The sequence below is a fragment of the Wolffia australiana genome, chromosome 12 (assembly GCF_029677425.1).
Source record: "Wolffia australiana isolate 7733 chromosome 12, ASM2967742v1".
NCBI classification, from domain to species: domain Eukaryota; kingdom Viridiplantae; phylum Streptophyta; class Magnoliopsida; order Alismatales; family Araceae; genus Wolffia; species Wolffia australiana.
The window spans coordinates 6,832,171-6,850,173 of record NC_135846.1 but is presented as its reverse complement, the minus strand read 5'-3'; the positions used below and the strand labels follow the sequence as shown (position 1 = coordinate 6,850,173).

Below are 18,003 nucleotides of genomic sequence, written 5' to 3'. Positions count from 1 at the left end.
ACACCATCGTGATAAACTCTCGGGTGAACCCTCCTATCCCAACGATGCAAACTTCTGCCATCACCAACCGCCTCCTCATCGACTTCCAGCAGTGGTGCCACACCATGTTTAGGACATACACGATCTTACGGATTCAAAGGAAGAGGAAGACTGGAACTATCGTGACCATTCCCGTCAGAAACGGACCTTTCGCCAACCACAAACCCCAACTAGAAATTCCGGGCGCCGTCGTTCGACAGACATTAGGACATTTTACGAAGGTGACCCGGTGCGCTAGTTGAGGCATGTGGAGCACTATTTCCGAGCGTACGCGGCCCAAGAGGCAGAGCGACTCCATATCGTGTCATCATACATGGAAGGCAAGGAGTCCGCCTGGTTTTGTTTCAAAGATGACCGAACCGAGTTCAATAGCTGGGATGACTTGAAAAGGCAGCTGAATTACTGGTTCGGATTACAACAAAGAGAAACCTGCCACCAATTGTTCAAGCTACCACATACAGGATCAATGGATGAAGTCATCTCCGCGTTTGTGGACCTCATGGGATACCTACCATAAGTATCAGAGGAGACTGCAATGCACACCTTATATGCAGCTTTGCATCCTGCACTTCAAATCAAAATCAGCCGACGAGAACCCCACTCCACGTAAGACCTGATTGACTGCGCCTTCAAGGCGGAGAATATGTTGTCACTACTCTAACCAGTGATGGCAAAATGAAGCACATCGGGGCCACGCTCAATCTCAGAACCCCCTTGGAATTGGCATGCCACCACTCTGTATGGAACATCGGAGACCGGGACAGTCAACTGACCTCATCGCCAATTCCGGCTCACTACCAAAGAATTTGCCAACAGAAAGGCTCAAGGCTTGTGTTTTCAATACAACGAAAAGTTCACACCAAGCCACGTCTGCCACAAAACTCTCAACTTCTCTATCATCATGAGCGCCGAAGATTCTACAGGATTATTAGTGGATGAAGATGACGATTCCAAGGTCGAACAGCCTCCTCCCAAGACACTTACCATGGAGATCAGGCGACTCCGACTGCAAGCAGTCACCAAAATGTCGTCGCCACACTCCCTTCAACTGCGGGGTACCCTCCAGGGTCAAGACGTCACCATCCTCATTGATTGAGGCACCTCGGACAACTTCATCAATGACACTCTTGCATACAGACTGGACTTGACGAGGTGACAACTTTGCCTTACTGAATCTGTTATTTCGATAGCCACGGTCTTAATGGGACTGCTGTCTAAATTCAGATTCAAGATTACTCGACTATAATTGATTGCTTCCCAGTGCCAAGATTACTTGATGCCATCTTGGAATTCTCGTGGCTGCGAGCCCTTGGTTGGACAACTACCCAGTGGGACCTATTGCTGCTGTGATTCCAAGTTGATAGAATATGGCAAATGCTGCGTGGAGATCTCAGCATGACCCAACTGTCAGCTGCACCTACAGATTTACGACTTACGAAGGCTCCCACCTGCGGAGCAGTTAGGTGCAAATTTTCTCTGACATTGTTGTCCCTTATGCAGCATGCAGGTGCCACAGACTTCTCAGAGCATTTTCGAATAGCCTTCCCTTCAGTCTTCCAACCTATCCTCACTCTACCGGCCCAACGTTCCTGCGATCATCAGATGACATTGCGGTCTGGATAAGGGCTGATCCACTATCGGCTGTATCAGTACTCCCATCTACAGAAGAATAAAGTCGAAAAGTTGGTGGAAGAACAACTTTTCATCGGCATTACTCAACCATGTCACACCCCGTATTCCAATCCTGCCCTGTTGGGAAATAAAAAGACAGGAGGTCGGCAATTTTGCGTGGACTACCGCACTCTCAACAATGTGATAGTGCCCAACCGTTTCCCAATTTCTGTCATTGATAAACTCTTGGAGGAACTCCACGGCACTAGAGTCTTCTCTAAGCTTGACCTCAAGTCTGGTTATCATCAAACCCGGATGCGATCAGAAGATATTGAGAAGATGACATTCCTCATGCACCTGGGTCATTAGGAATACTTGGTAATGCCATTCTGTCTTTGCAACGCCCCAGCCACCTTCCAGGCACTCATTAACACTATATGCCAACCATACATGCGCAAATTCGTTTTGGTCTCCTTCAATGACATACTCATTTACAGCCACTCGGAGATTGAGCATGAAGAACACTTGAAGAGGGTGTTACAAGTACTAGCTAACCACCAACTTTGTATCAATCTCAAAAAGTGCTTCTTCGGCTAATCGAAGCTCGAATACTTGAGGCAGCCACTGACGTAGGGAAAATGGAAGCGGTGCAAGCTTGGTTGACACCCTTAACCATCCGACAGCTACGAGGGTTTTTGGGTCTCGTAGGCTTTTGCTACCATTTCATTGCCGGTTATGTAGCGTTGGCTTGGCCCCTCACGTAACTACTCAATAAAGGCAACTTCAAGTGGTCGGATGACGCCCAACAAGCATTTGATAACCTGAAACGCGCCTTGTCCTCGGCATTGGTCCTTGCCCTCCCTGATTTCGGCCAGCTGTTCACGGCGGACACCGACGCCTGTGGGGTAGGCGTGGGTGCCGTGTTACTCCAACACAAACACCCAATTGCCTTCTTCAGCCAATCACTTCCTGTGACAACGAGAGCATGCTCCGCTTATGAACGGGAATTGATGGTCGTCGTCCTCGCCATGAAGAAATGGAGGCACTACCTAATGTTCCAGGCATTCATCATTCACACCGACCAGCGTAGCCTCAAGTATCTATTGGAGCAACGAGAAGTACAAAGGGATTACCACCACCTTCTCACCAAACTCGTAGGGTATCAGTTCTCCATCTAGTATAAGGCTGGCAGCTCTAACCAGGTAGTCGAGGCTCTCTCGCGCCAAGTAGCAGTCAAAGACCTCCACCTTGACGTGGTATCAGTATCCACATGGGGAGACGTGGCACAGGTCTGAAGCAAAGTGGCAATCGACCCAAAGCTCCCGAAAGTGGTCCAACAGTTGTGCCGAGCACCGGCAAGTCACGACCACTTCTCATTGGCCAACAACACATTATTACACAAAGGTTGCCTCGTAATTCTGACCGATTCTGAATTTATTCCTCCTATCTTGGCAGAAATTCATGACGGTGTACTCGAAGGCCACTAGGGTTTCCTAAAGATGTACAAGCGAGTAGCTCAGCAGTTCACCTCGAGCGGTATGCAGAGAGACATTAAGAAGCACATCAGCGCATGCTCTCAATGTCAATGGTTCAAATCATCCACTCTCTCTCCTGCCGGCCTCCTCCAACCTCTACTGATACTGCATCAGATCTGGGATGACATCTCCATAGATTTTATTGAAGGATTGCGCAAGTTAGGAAGCATGGACAGCATATTAGTAGTCGTCGATCGTCTCAGCAAATATAGCCACTTTATCAGGATGTGCCACCCTTTCTCGGCCCTAACTGTGGCTGACAAGTTTGAACTGTGGTCGACAACTGCATGGATTTCCCTGCACGATTATCTAGGATCGCGGTAGTCTCTTTTTGAGTACTTTCTAGAAGGAACTTCACACCCTACAAGGCACTCGACTGAAACACAGTTCAGCATACCACCCCGAGTCTGATGGGCAGAAAGAGGTTGTCAATCGATCACTCAAATCTTACCTCTGTTGTTTCGCATGCGACCAACTTAAGAAATGGAGCATGTGGCTTCATTGGGCAGAGCTTAGTTACAACATCTCCTACCACAACTCCATTAAAATGACTCTTTTTCAGGCGTTTTATGGCAGATAACCACCCGAGCTCACGTGCTACGGCAGCCTCGCAACTCTCGTGGACGACCTCGACTGCCTGTGGCAAGAACGCGACCAGATGTTAACTCTATTGCGCCATCACCTGGTGCACTCGCAAACCGTTATGAAAGCTACAGCGGATCACCACCGCCGCCCCGTTGAGTTCAACGAGGGAGACATGGTCTAGTAGAAAGCTGAAGCCATACCGCATGCAGTCACTAGCCCTCACTCTGCATGAGAAACTGGCAGTCAATTTTTTTGGGCCTTACAAGGTCACACAAAAGATCAGACCAGTGGCCTACCGCCTTGATTTACCAACTAGAGCCAAGATTCTGATCTGATCCACCAGCGCGCCTCTGTTCGGAGGAAGGAACGTCAACGGCCCAGCCTGGTAACATCGGCCCAGCCCACGTTCGATCCCATTTAAGGCTTCACTCATGAGAACAAAAGGGGACAAGAAGAAACTAACTGTGAGCACTTCCTCCCTACTCCCCTCCTAGCCTCTCCTCCTCTCCCTCTCCCTATCCCTCTCTGTGACATCCTCTCGTTCTCGCAAGTGGATGACACCAGTCTGCTCGCAGAACGCTCTCCTTAACCGGCAATCCTTCGCTTTCTCTCCCCTTACTATTCCCGTCTTCTCTTACATGGGGAACCCCCTCTTTCACCTTTTCTACTCTCCTTTGGACAACGATATCGAATTTGGATCAATTGCATTTCAATTTTGGAACATTGTAAAAGTTACGATCTCCGTTCGGGATCTTAACAGATTCCCCCAGTCTTCCATGTATAACAAATGAAACCAGCCGTGGGACCAACACAATCCATTCAACCCTGGCCTACGGGACTGACGCAAGAACATTAGTGGACAGTTCAACCCGCCAGGATCACAGCCTTTTGACCATCTGCCCAAGGCCTACAGGACCTCACGTATTGGGAAGGTCTTCTCGACTTTGAAGCAACCTGGGAATGGCCGACAAGCTGCACCACCAGTTTCCCGATTTCCAACTTGAGGACAAGCTGGTCGCATTGGGAGGGAGTCCTGATACAATCCGCTCCCGGGTCTATGAACGTCGCCCTCGGCCCATACATCAAGACGGTGATCCGACCCATAAGAGCCCAATACCGCAGCATTAAGAGGGCACCTTCGAGGACGACAGAGGCACCTTTGATCATCGTAAGTTCCTATGAACCATCCCTCTCATTAGCTTATCTCCCTTCTCTCTCGGCGTGCCCACTCCGTCGAGCACTCCGCTTCCTTCTCCCTCTCTATCTTCCCGAACTCTCCTCTCCTTACTACTGGAAAATAGATGTTCTTCTCAAACAAGCTCTAGAAGTTTATTATTGTTGATGTTTCTACAAGGGAGTCGTATCATGGTCTTAGACAGAAAGAACTTGATTGTATCACATATTTTGCTTGGCTTGATTTCAATGATTCTTTTTTTTTTGTTGGTCTTCAACCACTGGCCATTGGATGAATACATACAGTTTTATAACCCACAAATTCAATGTAAACCAAAATGAGGAAATTAAGAAAACAGTTACCTTTTTCAAAGAATGATCATGTAGAAAGAGAATCATATTTCTGGTGTATGATACATCAAAATGTAAAAACTCCAAAAAAAAAATTCAGGACCAACATTAATAAGAAAGGAGGAAGGCGGTGATGATATGGATTGTGAGATTAATTTGGTAATAATGTGCTGTCCAGTACTAGTCAAAACAGACCAGATCTCTATATATTTTAAGTAATAACCATTTCCAATTTTATCATCTACTTTCCATGAAATGTTTAAGTTGTATCACAAGTTTTGGATTTTTCAATCAGCAAGGATATTTTGGATGGCCATTTTCTCACATTTTTCCCTTTCTTTTATTTTTCAAATTTCAACTAGACTGAATGAGTGCCTGGTTCTTCGATCCCAAGCATGCGTGCTGGTCAACCTTTAGATTAAATGAATGCTTGATGATTCTCTTGGAAACCTCCACAAAACACACAGATGTCCTATTATTCTGATAAATGAATTCAAAATTCATATTACAGCAAAGACACTTCAGTAATGTGCAGCTTATAACTGATATAATTTATTGTAAGAGTAATGCTTAAAATTTCATTGAATAATGCTAAGCTTTAAGTAATATGATTTCTTGTAAGACCAATGGCAAAAACTTCAAGATACAATGTTAAAAATACAATGTATTATTTTTAGCTTGATTGCACTCCCTGATATAAAGAAGAAACCATAAAAATGTAAAATTACTGACATTAATTATTACAATGTTATATCATCACTAATTATAACGATTTATAGTGTCCATAAAGTTTAGAATATTAAAACTCTTTCGTTAAATAACATATAATATGTGTTTGATTTTAATGGCACGTCGAAGATACTTCAAAACATTTTTTAAAAAAATGGAGAATTGTTTGAGTTCTTAAGTTGTCTTCTTGACAAATCCAATTAACTACTAGCGTACTAGGTTTCTTAAGTTGAAAATGTTACTTTTAGTTGTTGGAAAATGTCTGTGTTAGTAAATATAGTTAAAGATTTGTCACTCTATTGTTATGTATTTAATAAATAGAGCCCAGATTTGAAATTCTTCAGCTATCCCTCCCACAAAGTATTGCAAAAATCCCCCCATGATCTTTCTTGCAAACCTCACCTATTCAATGTAAACATCAAACCTACATGAAAACTATAGGACAAGAAAAAATCTAACATTGGATAACGAAAAAGATTTAAGTTCTTAGTATCAGTTATTCTTAGAATACAATTCATGTATTAAAAAAAATTATTCTTGTATTGAACTTGGGCTCAATTTAGTAGCCGTTTTCAAAGATTATGAAATTCGAATATGGGAAAGTTTTGATTTTTCCTTTTATAGTTGGAGTTGGAGTTCAAGTTCAGCTGGCATTGACGAACAAGAATGGCCTCCGCTGCAGAAGAAGACGTCAAACTAGACAGATTCCTGCATTGGCTTCAGGTGATGCTCCAATCCTTCTTTTTTTTTTTCTGTTTTCAACATCTGGGTTAGTTCGTTGATCATCTCGCAGATAAATGGCGTCCAATTACGACGTTGTTCGATCAAGCGCTGCGGTTCTTCCAAGGGTTACGGCGTCTTCTCTTCTCCCTCTGTGGGAGACGAGTCGAACTCTGATGGTATCCAGACTTTGCTACGAGATTCACTCTATATCTTGAGACCTATAAATCATTTATAGCTGATTTGCAAATCATTTGAAGGTGTTCTGATGGTGGTGCCTCTCGATCTGGCCATTACTCCGATGAGGGTTCTGCAAGATGGGATGTTGGGTCCGCGCTGCGCTGAAATGTTCAAAGAGGGAGACGTGGACGACCGATTCTTGGTGATTCTCTTTCTCACCGTTGAACGCCTGCGACGGAATTCTCCGTGGAAGTCGTAAGTAGTATAAATTTCACCGAAGTTTATATTCAAAACGATCTCTATCGCAAATTTTTTTAAAATGGTATACAATTTTTTACATAATTTTCAACTCTAAGTGTGTTTGTCCCAAAATCTGGGAAAAGATTATTCCCGACGGAAAGTCCAGGCGTTACAAATTCATTATTTTGAGTTATCATCTGTTGATCTTTGTGTTTAAATACAGTTTATTTCATTTAAGAGTTCTGTAACTGGTACATAGGCATACTGTTAAATGATTAAAACTCTGGGAAAAGATGATTCTCAAGGAAGTCCAGAATTTACAAATTCATTACTTTTATGTGGGCTATTAGTTTCATTTGAGAACTCTGCAACAGGTACATAGACATGCTACCGCGCACTTTCACGAGCCCACTTTGGTTTTCTGAGGATGAGCTTTCTGAATTGAAGGGCACCTCGTTGTATAAGGCCACAATTTTACAGGTAGCATTGGCAGTCTCTTGCCTAACTAGATTCCAGTTTGTTCATCTATGTTCGTTTATTCTTATTTTTATGAAAAGAAAGAGGAAGATCATTGCAAATCGGTGATCAACCCAAATCTATGTTCTTTTATAGATGAGATCTGGATTTTGCAGAAGAAGAAGCTTCAGGCTCTTTTTGATGACAAGGTTAAAAGTCTGGTTCAGGAGATTCTGCATGATGACGGTGGATCTGAAAGGTTGGTCGACATTTTTGTTTTTTCATGTGCTTATATTAGTTTTAGAAAAATAGGGACGGATTTCAAACGAGAAACGGATACATCCTCAGTACTTACTCTGAGTTTTTTCAATGGTCTGAGGCCTGGTAAATCAACGTCAAAATGAACCACCAAATCTAACTAATACTTAGCCTCATATTCACAGTCAAAACAACCTTATTCAAGCTGGAATATAGATAAAATCTGTGCACCGAGCTTGTTTCACTTAAATGTCACCTTATATTAGTGGATGGTGGATCATTTTTTTTATTTTGAAGAAGAAGTGGATCATCTACAAAGTAGAAGGCATGATAATACAAGAGGCTGCAAGCAATGGAGTGGTGACATTGCCCGATGACAGCGTGACATCACAGTGATAATGTTGACTGACAATGCCAAGTAGATGAGAAACAGCTTAATTACTGATGGTGAATTGGACATGCATTCTTGTCATTGGCAGCAGTGGATAGAACTCTGCCCGGTGCTGTTGACATTGCAAGGGGTGGCACCAACTAGCAAGTTGCTTGACATTATATACTATTGCAAGGGGTGGCACCAACTAGCAAGTTACAGAAGAAGATAATGGAAATTTGTGATGCAATGGATTGGAACCTGGATGGTTTCTTGGCAGTATATACTATTGGGTTTGTTGGTGACTTGGGACGAGGTGGCATTTTCTAAAGAAAGATCATGGATGTACAAAATGTAGAAGTAGTGAAGCTGAAAAGGAGAAGTGACAGTTTTGATTGCGCTGTTGTATCAGTATATGGTCCAGTTAATGCCGCACTGCTAGAGACTGTATGGGAGGAGCTGAATGGAGTGGTCTACTCTTTTCATGGGATCCCATTGCTTTTTGGTTGGTTGTTAAATGTGTCACTAGAGATGGAGGATAGACCCATGGTGCTGGAGGGAAGGACCCAGGTTTGGCATCTTTTTGGTTTTCGATTTTGGGAGCAAGCTTGCAGGAAAATGGGGCCTACGAACTGCGTGCACGCTTCCACATGATGGTGCCTACCACGCTCTCTCGATTGGATATATTCCTATGCTCAGGTGGAACTATTGGAGAGGTTCCCTTTGCCCGATGTGCGAGCAGTTCCCAGACCATATTCAGGCCATTCCTCGATAGTATGATAGGGTCATGAAGCTAGAGAAGGTCAACATACTTTGAGATGGACATTCCATGGCTACAGAAGAAGGGTTGGTATTGTGGCGGTGATCCCAGTTTGGGTAGGGTGTGGCGTCGGTGTAATTGGCCAATAAATTGTAGGGCCGTGACAAGTTCTTATTGGTGTCAAGAAGCAAATCTGGGAAGGGAGGAACCGCAAGAGGAACACCTTCTCAAGAGTTTGATAGTTGGATGATCTGGAGGATAGTAGAAGGAGAAATGAGAGAACGGTAGGCATGTAAGGAGGTGGTGGTGGAAAACAAGAAGTTGGAGCAGAGATTACGGCAACTGTGGCTGGAAGAAAGGAATGCTGACACAATTTTTTCATTTGGTTGCCAATGGAGGCGGGAGATCGAGTCAAATTGCTTCAGGGCCATCTCTAGAAGAGGGGTCCAAACTGGTGGGGATGTATTGGTGGGGGGGTGATACGTCCTATGCATCAATAGGCAATGGAAAAATCCAACTGCATACCAGGAAATGGCTCTGCTGTCAAACTACTCCCTCGCTCTGGGTCTTCTACTTTCTTCCCCATGCTCCTCCAGCCCATGCTCTAGAGGAGGAATTGAAGGTAACTCCACCTGCACCCCCCCGCAGAACTCGCCACCTGTCGCGCTTTAAAATACCAGGAAAAAAACCTAACCCCCGTCCAGACCTCTTCTAGCCTTTAAATCGTTACTCTGGGCTTCTCCTCTTTCAAACTCAACCTCGTCTAATACTGGCCCGGTCTGATATTTTATTCTCAGTTATTGTTTCTTTACCCTTTTAGCTTCCGTTTTTGATACCCAATGCGAGGTAAGATCATATCAAGGGGAAACCAGTGTCACAGAGGAGCAGCGGACTGGTCTAGTGAGGTCTTCATCTTTGGACGAGGAGACAGAGGCTGTCAGAGGGTTAAATGGAGAAGGAACGATGTGTCCGAGCAGATTTCATGCATTCCTCTTCAGCTAGTTATGGGAGCTAGTCAGGGCAGAATGGCCTCTGATCATATCTTCATCTTTCCAAGTGACTAGGGGACATCCGCGTTGGTGATTTTCGGCCTATATCAATTTCGAACTTGATTTATCTCATCATAGCAAAGGTCTTTGCCAGCAACTTGAGGGGTATGATTGGATATCTACTTTGACATTTTCAGTTGGGCTTCATTTTCGTCAGGCAGTTAAAGAATGCCGCAGCAGTGATAGGCAAAATATCATACTATCCAAGGGGGGTCATTTGGTGCAGTTGCTATCAGTTCTTTCAGCAATTCTAATTTTCTACCTTTAGGGCTTTAGAATACTTATGGGGTAGAAAATCGCCTGGAAAGCTTGACGAGGAGGTTTTTTTGAGAGGATCCAGATATGGGAATCGGGGGGATGTCCTTTGTCTCCTAGGATGTAGCGTGCAGACCTGTGAATGGGGGGGGGAAGGGGATTGGAGGTTCGCCAATTACAAATCCATGAATTTGGCGCTGTTGGTAAAATGAGTGGAAAGAATTATGCAGTTTGTGAAGGATCTAGTCCTGAAAATCTTGACTGACAATTATAGCTCTGAGATGGATTGGGAGAGGTGTGCAGTTAGAGTTCGATGGGAGTATCTGATTTGGTATGGCATGAGACAAATCTTCCCCCATTCCCATGAGTTTTTTTGATGTCAAACTAGGAGATGGCTCCATTTTTAGATCTGGTTGGATGAGTGGTCAGCTAGAGGCACCCTACGGCTGCAGTTTCTAAGACTTTTTGCTATTGCACGCTATTAGCATCCCAGAGTTAGAAAATGTTGGGATGACTTTGTTGGAGCAGATTGTTGAAGAATTGATGGGCCTACAACTGGGCTCCTACATCCTAGATTTTCTCTAAAGATGGCAGATGGTGATGGGTACCAAGAAGAACAACATGATTCTTCCTGTCTGTCAATGAATATGATTTGTTGGCTGCACCAGAGGAAATTCATGCTGGTTTTCTTCGAAGATATCCTCATATACAGCAAGTCATTGGAGAACCATGTCAGCATCAACATTAAAAGATCTCCTCTTCCAAGATTAGCTGGAATACCTTGGGTCTTTGATCTCTTCTGTTGGAATTGTCATCGACATTGCCAAAATTGATACGGTTGAATCCTGGCCCTCTCTGCCTTTTCTGAACCAGCTAAGTGGTTTCTTGGGGCTGACTAGGTACTACCTGTTTGTGGCAGTTGAACCCAACTGCAAAAAGCAAATGCAATGCTTGCCTGGCCACAAGGGTACCATGTTTGTTGCACTCGCCCTCACTCTTTGTTATGCTCCGAATACTCCGAACGAATTGATAGAACTTAACAATGTCTCACAGCACACAATGTCTGAGAAAGGTAGAAGAAGATAGGGCGATAGAAGAAGGAGAGGAAAGTAGGCGGGATTGACGACGCCTCCGAGCAGACGGGGTTGACGACACCTGGACTCGGTCTGGGTGCCGTCCTCGAGCAGGGATGGTCGTCTGCAACGAGGAAGGTCAGATGGGCCTTCAAATTGGAGAGGTGTGCGAAGCACTTACCAAGGTCAAAAGCTACCGATCTCCCTTTGCCGATTAGTTGAAATAGGCTCCACTAATGGGCCCCCAACGTTGTCCTGGGCCAACATTCGTAGATGCGGTGACGGATCGCATCAGGACTCCCTCCCAGGGCAACCAGCTTGTGCTGAAAAGCCGGGAACTGTTGGCGGAGGCAGTTTGCGACTTTCCAAGTGGCTTCGAAGTTGGGTAGGCCGGCCCAATGCGTGAGGACTTGGAGTCCGTAAGCGGAGGGACGAAATGTTGAAATATGCGAGAAGGTGACTTGCCATTCTCGTTCTGCAGTTAGGCTTCGAGGCAGTGGTTGTACACGATCCGTCGCTCCCACCGCCTGCTTGAGCTGCGATACATGAAACACGGGATGGATATGAGCCTCGGCCGGCAAGTCAAGACGGTATGCCACTGCTCTAATGCGTTGGATGATTCAATACGGTCCGAAGTACTTGGGGGCCAATTTCTCATTCAAAACACGGGCAAGGGATCTCATGCGGTAGAGCTTCAGTCGGAGAAATACCAATTCTCCTGAGTTGAATTCCACCTCCGACGATGGCTGTCAGCTGAGCGCTTCAAAATGGCTTGTGCGTGTGATAAATGTTGGCGGAGTAAGGTCAGGATTTGATCCCGCTCTTGAAGAAGACGGTCTAAGTCGTCCAGCGGTGTAGTGGGGCTGCCATACCATAGAAGTGTCGGGGGCTCGCGCCCGTACACTGCCTTGAAGGGCGCCATCTCGATGGCTGCATGATATGATGTATTGTAGCTCAGCTCTGCCCAGTGCAACCACGAACTCCACTTTTTGGGGTGATCGGCTGCAAAACAACACAAATAAGCTTCTAACGAACGATTAACCACCTCAGTCTGTCTGTCGGTTTTCGGGTGATAAGCCGAGCTGTGCTGAAATTTGGTCCCTTGTAGTTTGTGTAGCTCGGTCCAGAAAGGGCTCAAGAATATGCTGCCGCGCTCCGAAACAATGGTGAGTGGCGTGCCGTGGAGCTTGACGATCTCAGTGGTGAACTTAGAAGCCACATCCTTGGCGGAGAAGGGATGACCCAAACCGATTAAGTGCGCATACTTGCTGAGGCGGTCGACCACAACGAATATGCAGTTCACTCCGCTGGACTTGGGAAGACCCTGCACGAAGTCCATGGAAATGTCTTCCCATATTTGTTGCGGCATCGGTAGTGGTTGTAAGAGCCCCACCGGGGACAGCGACGACATCTTGTACCGCTGGCACTGGGAACAACTGTTGACGTAAGACTTGATGTCGCTTTCATACCTCACCAGTAGAATTGCGATGCCACGCGCTTGTACGTCTTGAGGAATCCCCAATGGCCACCAATGACCCCGTCGTGAAGTTCCTTCATGATAAGCCCAATTCTCGGCGATCCGGCTGGTAACACTAGACGTCCGTCATGAAGTAACACTCAGTGTGACAATTTATACTTGCCCTGGCTGTTGGTGTCATTTTGTAACTTCTGAATAATGGCCTGTAGATATGGATCTCGATCCACCTCTTGGTGTAGGCTTCCAATGTCCCCCCATGGAGAGAGAGATACCGCGTGTACGGTCACGTCCGCGGTAGTCATTTGGCGAGATAACGCGTCGGCCACTTGATTCGAACTCCCTGTCTTGTATTGGATGGAAAAATGGTAACCCATCAGTTTTGAAAGCAAGTGATGATATTCACCTCGGATTTCTCGCTGCTCGAGCAAGTGTTTGAGGCTTCGCTGGTCTGTGCGGATGATAAATGCGAATCCCAAGAATCCGCATAGTTGACGCAGAGTTTGAGGGGGTGGCCACTCGCGGATGGCCTCAATTTTTCGTTGCGTCCGTGGCGACTCCTGCTGAGATCCAGTGGCCCAGATATTCCAGCCTCGACTGTGCGAAGGAGCATTTCTTGGCGTTGATGCCGAGATGATGTTCCATCAACAATTGTAGCACCCGTAGATGTGCCTCGTGCTCGCTCCTGTTGCGGCTGTAAATTAAGATGTCATCAAAGAAAACCAGGACGAACTTACTGAGGAAGGGCCGGAAGATCGCTTTCATCAAGGCCTGGAAGGTGGCTGGAGCGCTGCACAGGCCGAAAGGCATCACCAAGTATTCATAATGCCTTTGATTAGTGCGGATGGTGGTCTTCTCGTTGTCTTCTGTCTTCATGTGGATCTGAAGATAGCCCGACTTGAGGTTGAGCTTGGAGAAGATTGTCGTGCCGTGGAGTTCTTCCAGTAGCTCGTCCACCACCGGAATGGGAAAGCGATCCGGTACTGTGACGCCATTAAGGGCCCTGTAATCCACGCCAAAGCGCCATCCCCCCGTCTTTTTTTCCACGAGGAGAGCAGGACTGGAGAAAGGGCTGCGTGACGGTCTGATGATGCCCGCTGTCAACTGCTCATTCACCAGCTGTTCTAACTTGTTCTTCTGTCAATGGGGGCACCGTCTTACTGGTGACCCCCTTTTTCGTTTCAAAAAAAAAAAAAACTTGTTCTTCTGTAGATGGAATAACGGTATGGACGGCAGTGGATCGGTCCGGCTCCAGGACGCAACGTGATTTGATGATCGCAGGCTCGGTCGGGCGGTAGGGTCGTTGGCGCTTGGAAGAGAATCGGAAATTGCGTTCTGTAGGGCTCGCCGTCTGTCTCCGTCTGTCCCCTGCAAGATCATCGTCGAGGTTATGGCGAGTTTGTATAAGCCCATACCTATGGTTGAATTCCGCTTGCTGCTTGTTGAGGTCGCGGCTGCTTCAAGCCGCGTCTCGCTCGGATCTCCCTTCAGCCTGTGTCATACTCCATCGGCCTGAAATCGTAGTAGAAGCAGGTCCCATTGCGTGCACGTCCACCCTAGGGTGCGGAGCCAAGCGAACCCCAGGATGACATCGAGGCATAAGTCTTGGACTGGGTGAAAGGAGACGATTGCGGAATATGCTTGAATGTGGAGTTGCACGTTGGGACATAGCTGTCCCATGAGATAGCCTGCTGTCTCCATAGCGCACACAGTATGGGGTCATACTCTGTCGCCTCAGCCCCAGCTTGTGAGCCAGTCCGTCATCGATAAAATTGTAAGACGCCCCCAAGTCGATGAGGATGGTGAAGAGAATGCGGCGCAGACATGTTAGTGGCCGCTTGAATAGTGAGTTTTCTGAGCTCCCGTGGGCTATCTGTCATTGGACTTGCCTTGTCCTCGACCTCTGCTTCTTCATCCGACTGAATTCGTGTCGACTCCGCTGTATGCATCACGATGGAGACGTTCAGCGTCTTAAGACATACATGGCCCGGCGTAAACTTATCATTGCATTGGAAGCACAGGCCTTGCGCCTTCCGGGGTGGCAATTTCTCCGGCCGTTAGACAAATCTAGCAGGGTACTCGCGTTGGAGGGTTTCCTCTAGACACTCCCCCTAAGGGGTTTGGTGCTGTGAAGCTCCATGAATTGTCCCCCCCGCTCGTTGAATTCCACTGTTCCATCTTGATGTTGTCATCTCCAGTTGGTGATGTAGCTTCTCCGCCTTGAATGCACAGTCAATTAGTGCTTCAGTAGAGCGAGGCTCACGCCGATCAATTTCCACTTGGAGGGATGGTTTCAAGGCAGGGTATAAGGCGTGCATGGCAGTTTCTTCTGATATCTCAGGCAGGTACCCCATCAAATCTACGAAGGTGGAGACCACCTCATCCACAGAGCCCGTTTGATGTAGCTTGAACAGTTGATGGTACGCTTCTCGGGGCTGAAGCCCGAAACGATATGACAGTTGCCATTTGAAGTCGTCCCAGTTGACAAACCCTGCTCGATCATCCTTGAAGAAGAACCATGGCGACGTCTTGCCTTCCATGTATGAAGAAACGACTCTGAGTCTCTCGGCATCAGGGGCAGGGTACTCTCGGAAATAATGTTCCACGTGCTGCAGCCGACGCTCCAGATCCCTGCCCGTGAAGGACAGAGTTTCGGCAAACCTATGACGACAGGGGGACCGGTGTTGCCGAGTGGTCCGAGTCAGACTCTCCCGTGAAGGCCCGGTGGTCGTGCCGGGGCATTACGGCTGGCAACTGAGGTCCCTGCCGCGGCCCCCGGAGTGGAGACGTTCCCCTTGAACCAGGAGGTTCCCGATAGATTCCACGGGGAAAACGGTGCATGGGCATCCTCCCGTCGTCATCCCTGTGCCTTGGCCCGTACTCTTGAACTGCGAGGGGGGTGCGCGGTGAGTGCGGTATTCGTGGAACTCTGGGAAGTTCTTCGTCGGTGAGCCGGCCACATTCCCAGCTGAGTTCTGGTGGCCAGAAGCCCGTACCGTCCTTGGGGCTGGCAGGTCTGACCACGAAAGGAGCATATGAGCCGTCGATGGCGGAAATTTTGGAGGACCCACGGTGGTCTCGGTCTTCCGCAGGAGGGCCTCTGTCCACGGGCTGGCGGGCCGGGCCGCTCATAAGTGAGCCCACTTGCCTTCGCTCTCCTGTGAGTGGGCCTATTTGCTTGAGACGGGCCCGATGGCGGCGAGGGAGGGACGAGTCTGCCCAGGGGTCGTTAGCCAGCCCGTTTGGCCGATCAGGGTTCCCCGCGCGAGGTCCCGTAGGGTTTGCCGAGAAGATGTTGGCCTCGACCCTGGCGGCGCCGACAGCTTCTCCTTCAGTCAGCGACAGCGGCGGAACCGACGGCGGCGGCGGCGGCGGCACAGGCAGGGGCTCGCGTGGCAAGGGGGCTGCTTGCTCCAGCACTTGGGTCGGGAGTGGAGATCCCGATTGGGACGACTACGGCTCCTGCCTTGGTGTACGTTGGCCCGGTCGCTGCTCAAGCGCAAGGAGCAATCGATCGAACCATTCTTCCAAGTGCTGGATGCGAGCCTCCATCGTCTCCAGGAGACGGCTCTGATACCAATTTGTTAAGCTCCGAATACTCCGAACGAATTGATAGAACTTAACAATGTCTCACAGCACACAATGTCTGAGAAAGGCAGAAGAAGATAGGGCGATAGAAGGAGGAGAGGAAAGTAGGCGGGATTGACGACGCCTCCGAGCAGACGGGGTTGACGACACCTGGACTCGGTCTGGGTGCCGTCCTCGAGCAGGGATGGTCGTCTGCAACGAGGAAGGTCAGATGGGCCTTCAAATTGGAGAGGTGTGCGAAGCACTTACCAAGGTCAAAAGCTACCGATCTCCCTTTGCCGATTAGTTGAAATAGGCTCCACTAATGGGCCCCCAACGTTGGCCTGGGCCGACGTTCGTAGATGCGGTGACTGATCGCATCACTTTTTCAGACTTCATTGCATGTTTCATTATTGAGACTGAGGCCTTGGGCGTAGGAGTGAGCTGGATTCTCATACGCCCCCGATACGAACATCAGCGTTGAGCCAAAGGAGCCAGGCGGGAGGAGCCCAAACCCGCGTCCAAAGCTGCTGATGGGCCGGGTACCAGCGCACCGGAGGGGGCGGCCCAATCGGAGCCGGAAGCCTTGATTAAGGCAGGAAGATTGAGAGAAAGGGGGGTGTGCAGTCGGAAGGAGGAAGAGGACGGTCACTCTTGCTCGCTCGCTCTCTCTCGGGGGGATCGCGCACTGTCTTTTTCTCACGCTCCCTCTGTCTCTCTCTTTTGGGGTTGTCTATCTAAACATTCCTCGGATTCCTGCACCTCGTAGGGGAGGCCTGCCACTCCGGCAGTTCCTTGCTTGTTTAGATGAGGCGGAGTTGGAAGGAGCAGAACTTGTTTGAATGGGGGGTTGAAGTATTTTGGGCTTGAAGCTTTCTTTTTTACTCTGTTCCTTGTCTCCGGTTGAGTCGGGCCTACCAGATTCTTATGCCTTCTTCAGCTGCTCCCAGTCTACTAGAGCACACACCCACACTGCCTATGACAGGGAACCTCACACTATAGTCATGGAAGCCTGTCAGTGGTGGCATTTTTTATGTGCAGTTTAAAACGTCTGGTTGACCAAATTTAATGCTATGGTCTCTTGGAAAAGTTTTTCAATAACAGTTTGAAATTCTCTACAAGGCTGACACTAGATCCAGGCACCCAACCTTTGCAATGAGGAACACTTCGCCCCCAGCTTGTTCAGTCTCTGTAGTATGAGATTTTTTTGAGAAACACTTCTACTTCAGTTTCAAAAAGTGCTTCATGTTGTTCAAGGTTCCAGGTTGTTCACAGGTGAATGTGAAAGGTGTCTGAGTAACCTAGCTGCGTGATACACTTCCCTCTGGATAAAGTGTTTTCTATTGCTTTACCCTAATCTTTGGTTGTGTTGCTAATATTCTGTTCCAAATCATTGACGTCCAACGAACCTTTTGACCCATTTTTTTCTAAGTGACTCTTTCCAGACTTATTTTTTTACTCTGATGCAGTGGGCAAGGCATTCAGTTTGAAGACTTTCTCTGGTAAGTTCTGATCAAGTGCTGTTTTCATGTGTAACTTTCTATTTTTTAAAGTGTTCATGACTTCCTGATTTTTGAA

At 47.5% G+C, this 18,003-nt stretch overlaps 1 protein-coding gene across 8 annotated transcripts in view; it reads left to right on the top strand.

Annotated features, from left to right (window-relative positions):
• Window positions 1-6,622: 6,622 nt before the first annotated feature.
• The window catches only part of LOC144710114 (SET domain-containing protein), a 50,742-nt gene continuing 39,361 nt past the window's right edge, over window positions 6,623-18,003 (top strand). For 6 of the 8 annotated variants that reach the window (XR_013583216.1, XM_078583785.1, XM_078583786.1 and 3 more), the window contains exons 1-6: window positions 6,623-6,746; window positions 6,817-6,922; window positions 7,004-7,178; window positions 7,538-7,643; window positions 7,796-7,878; window positions 17,895-17,927. Coding sequence is in view for 7 of the 8 variants with exons in the window: in XM_078583785.1 (XP_078439911.1) it covers window positions 6,690-6,746; window positions 6,817-6,922; window positions 7,004-7,178; window positions 7,538-7,643; window positions 7,796-7,878; window positions 17,895-17,927 (560 nt within the window). In the remaining variant the exon portion in view is untranslated. Of the gene's footprint in view, window positions 6,747-6,816; window positions 6,923-7,003; window positions 7,179-7,537; window positions 7,644-7,775; window positions 7,879-17,894; window positions 17,928-18,003 lie in introns of all 8 variants that reach the window. The other 2 variants (XM_078583788.1, XM_078583787.1) reach the window with 1 other exon arrangement.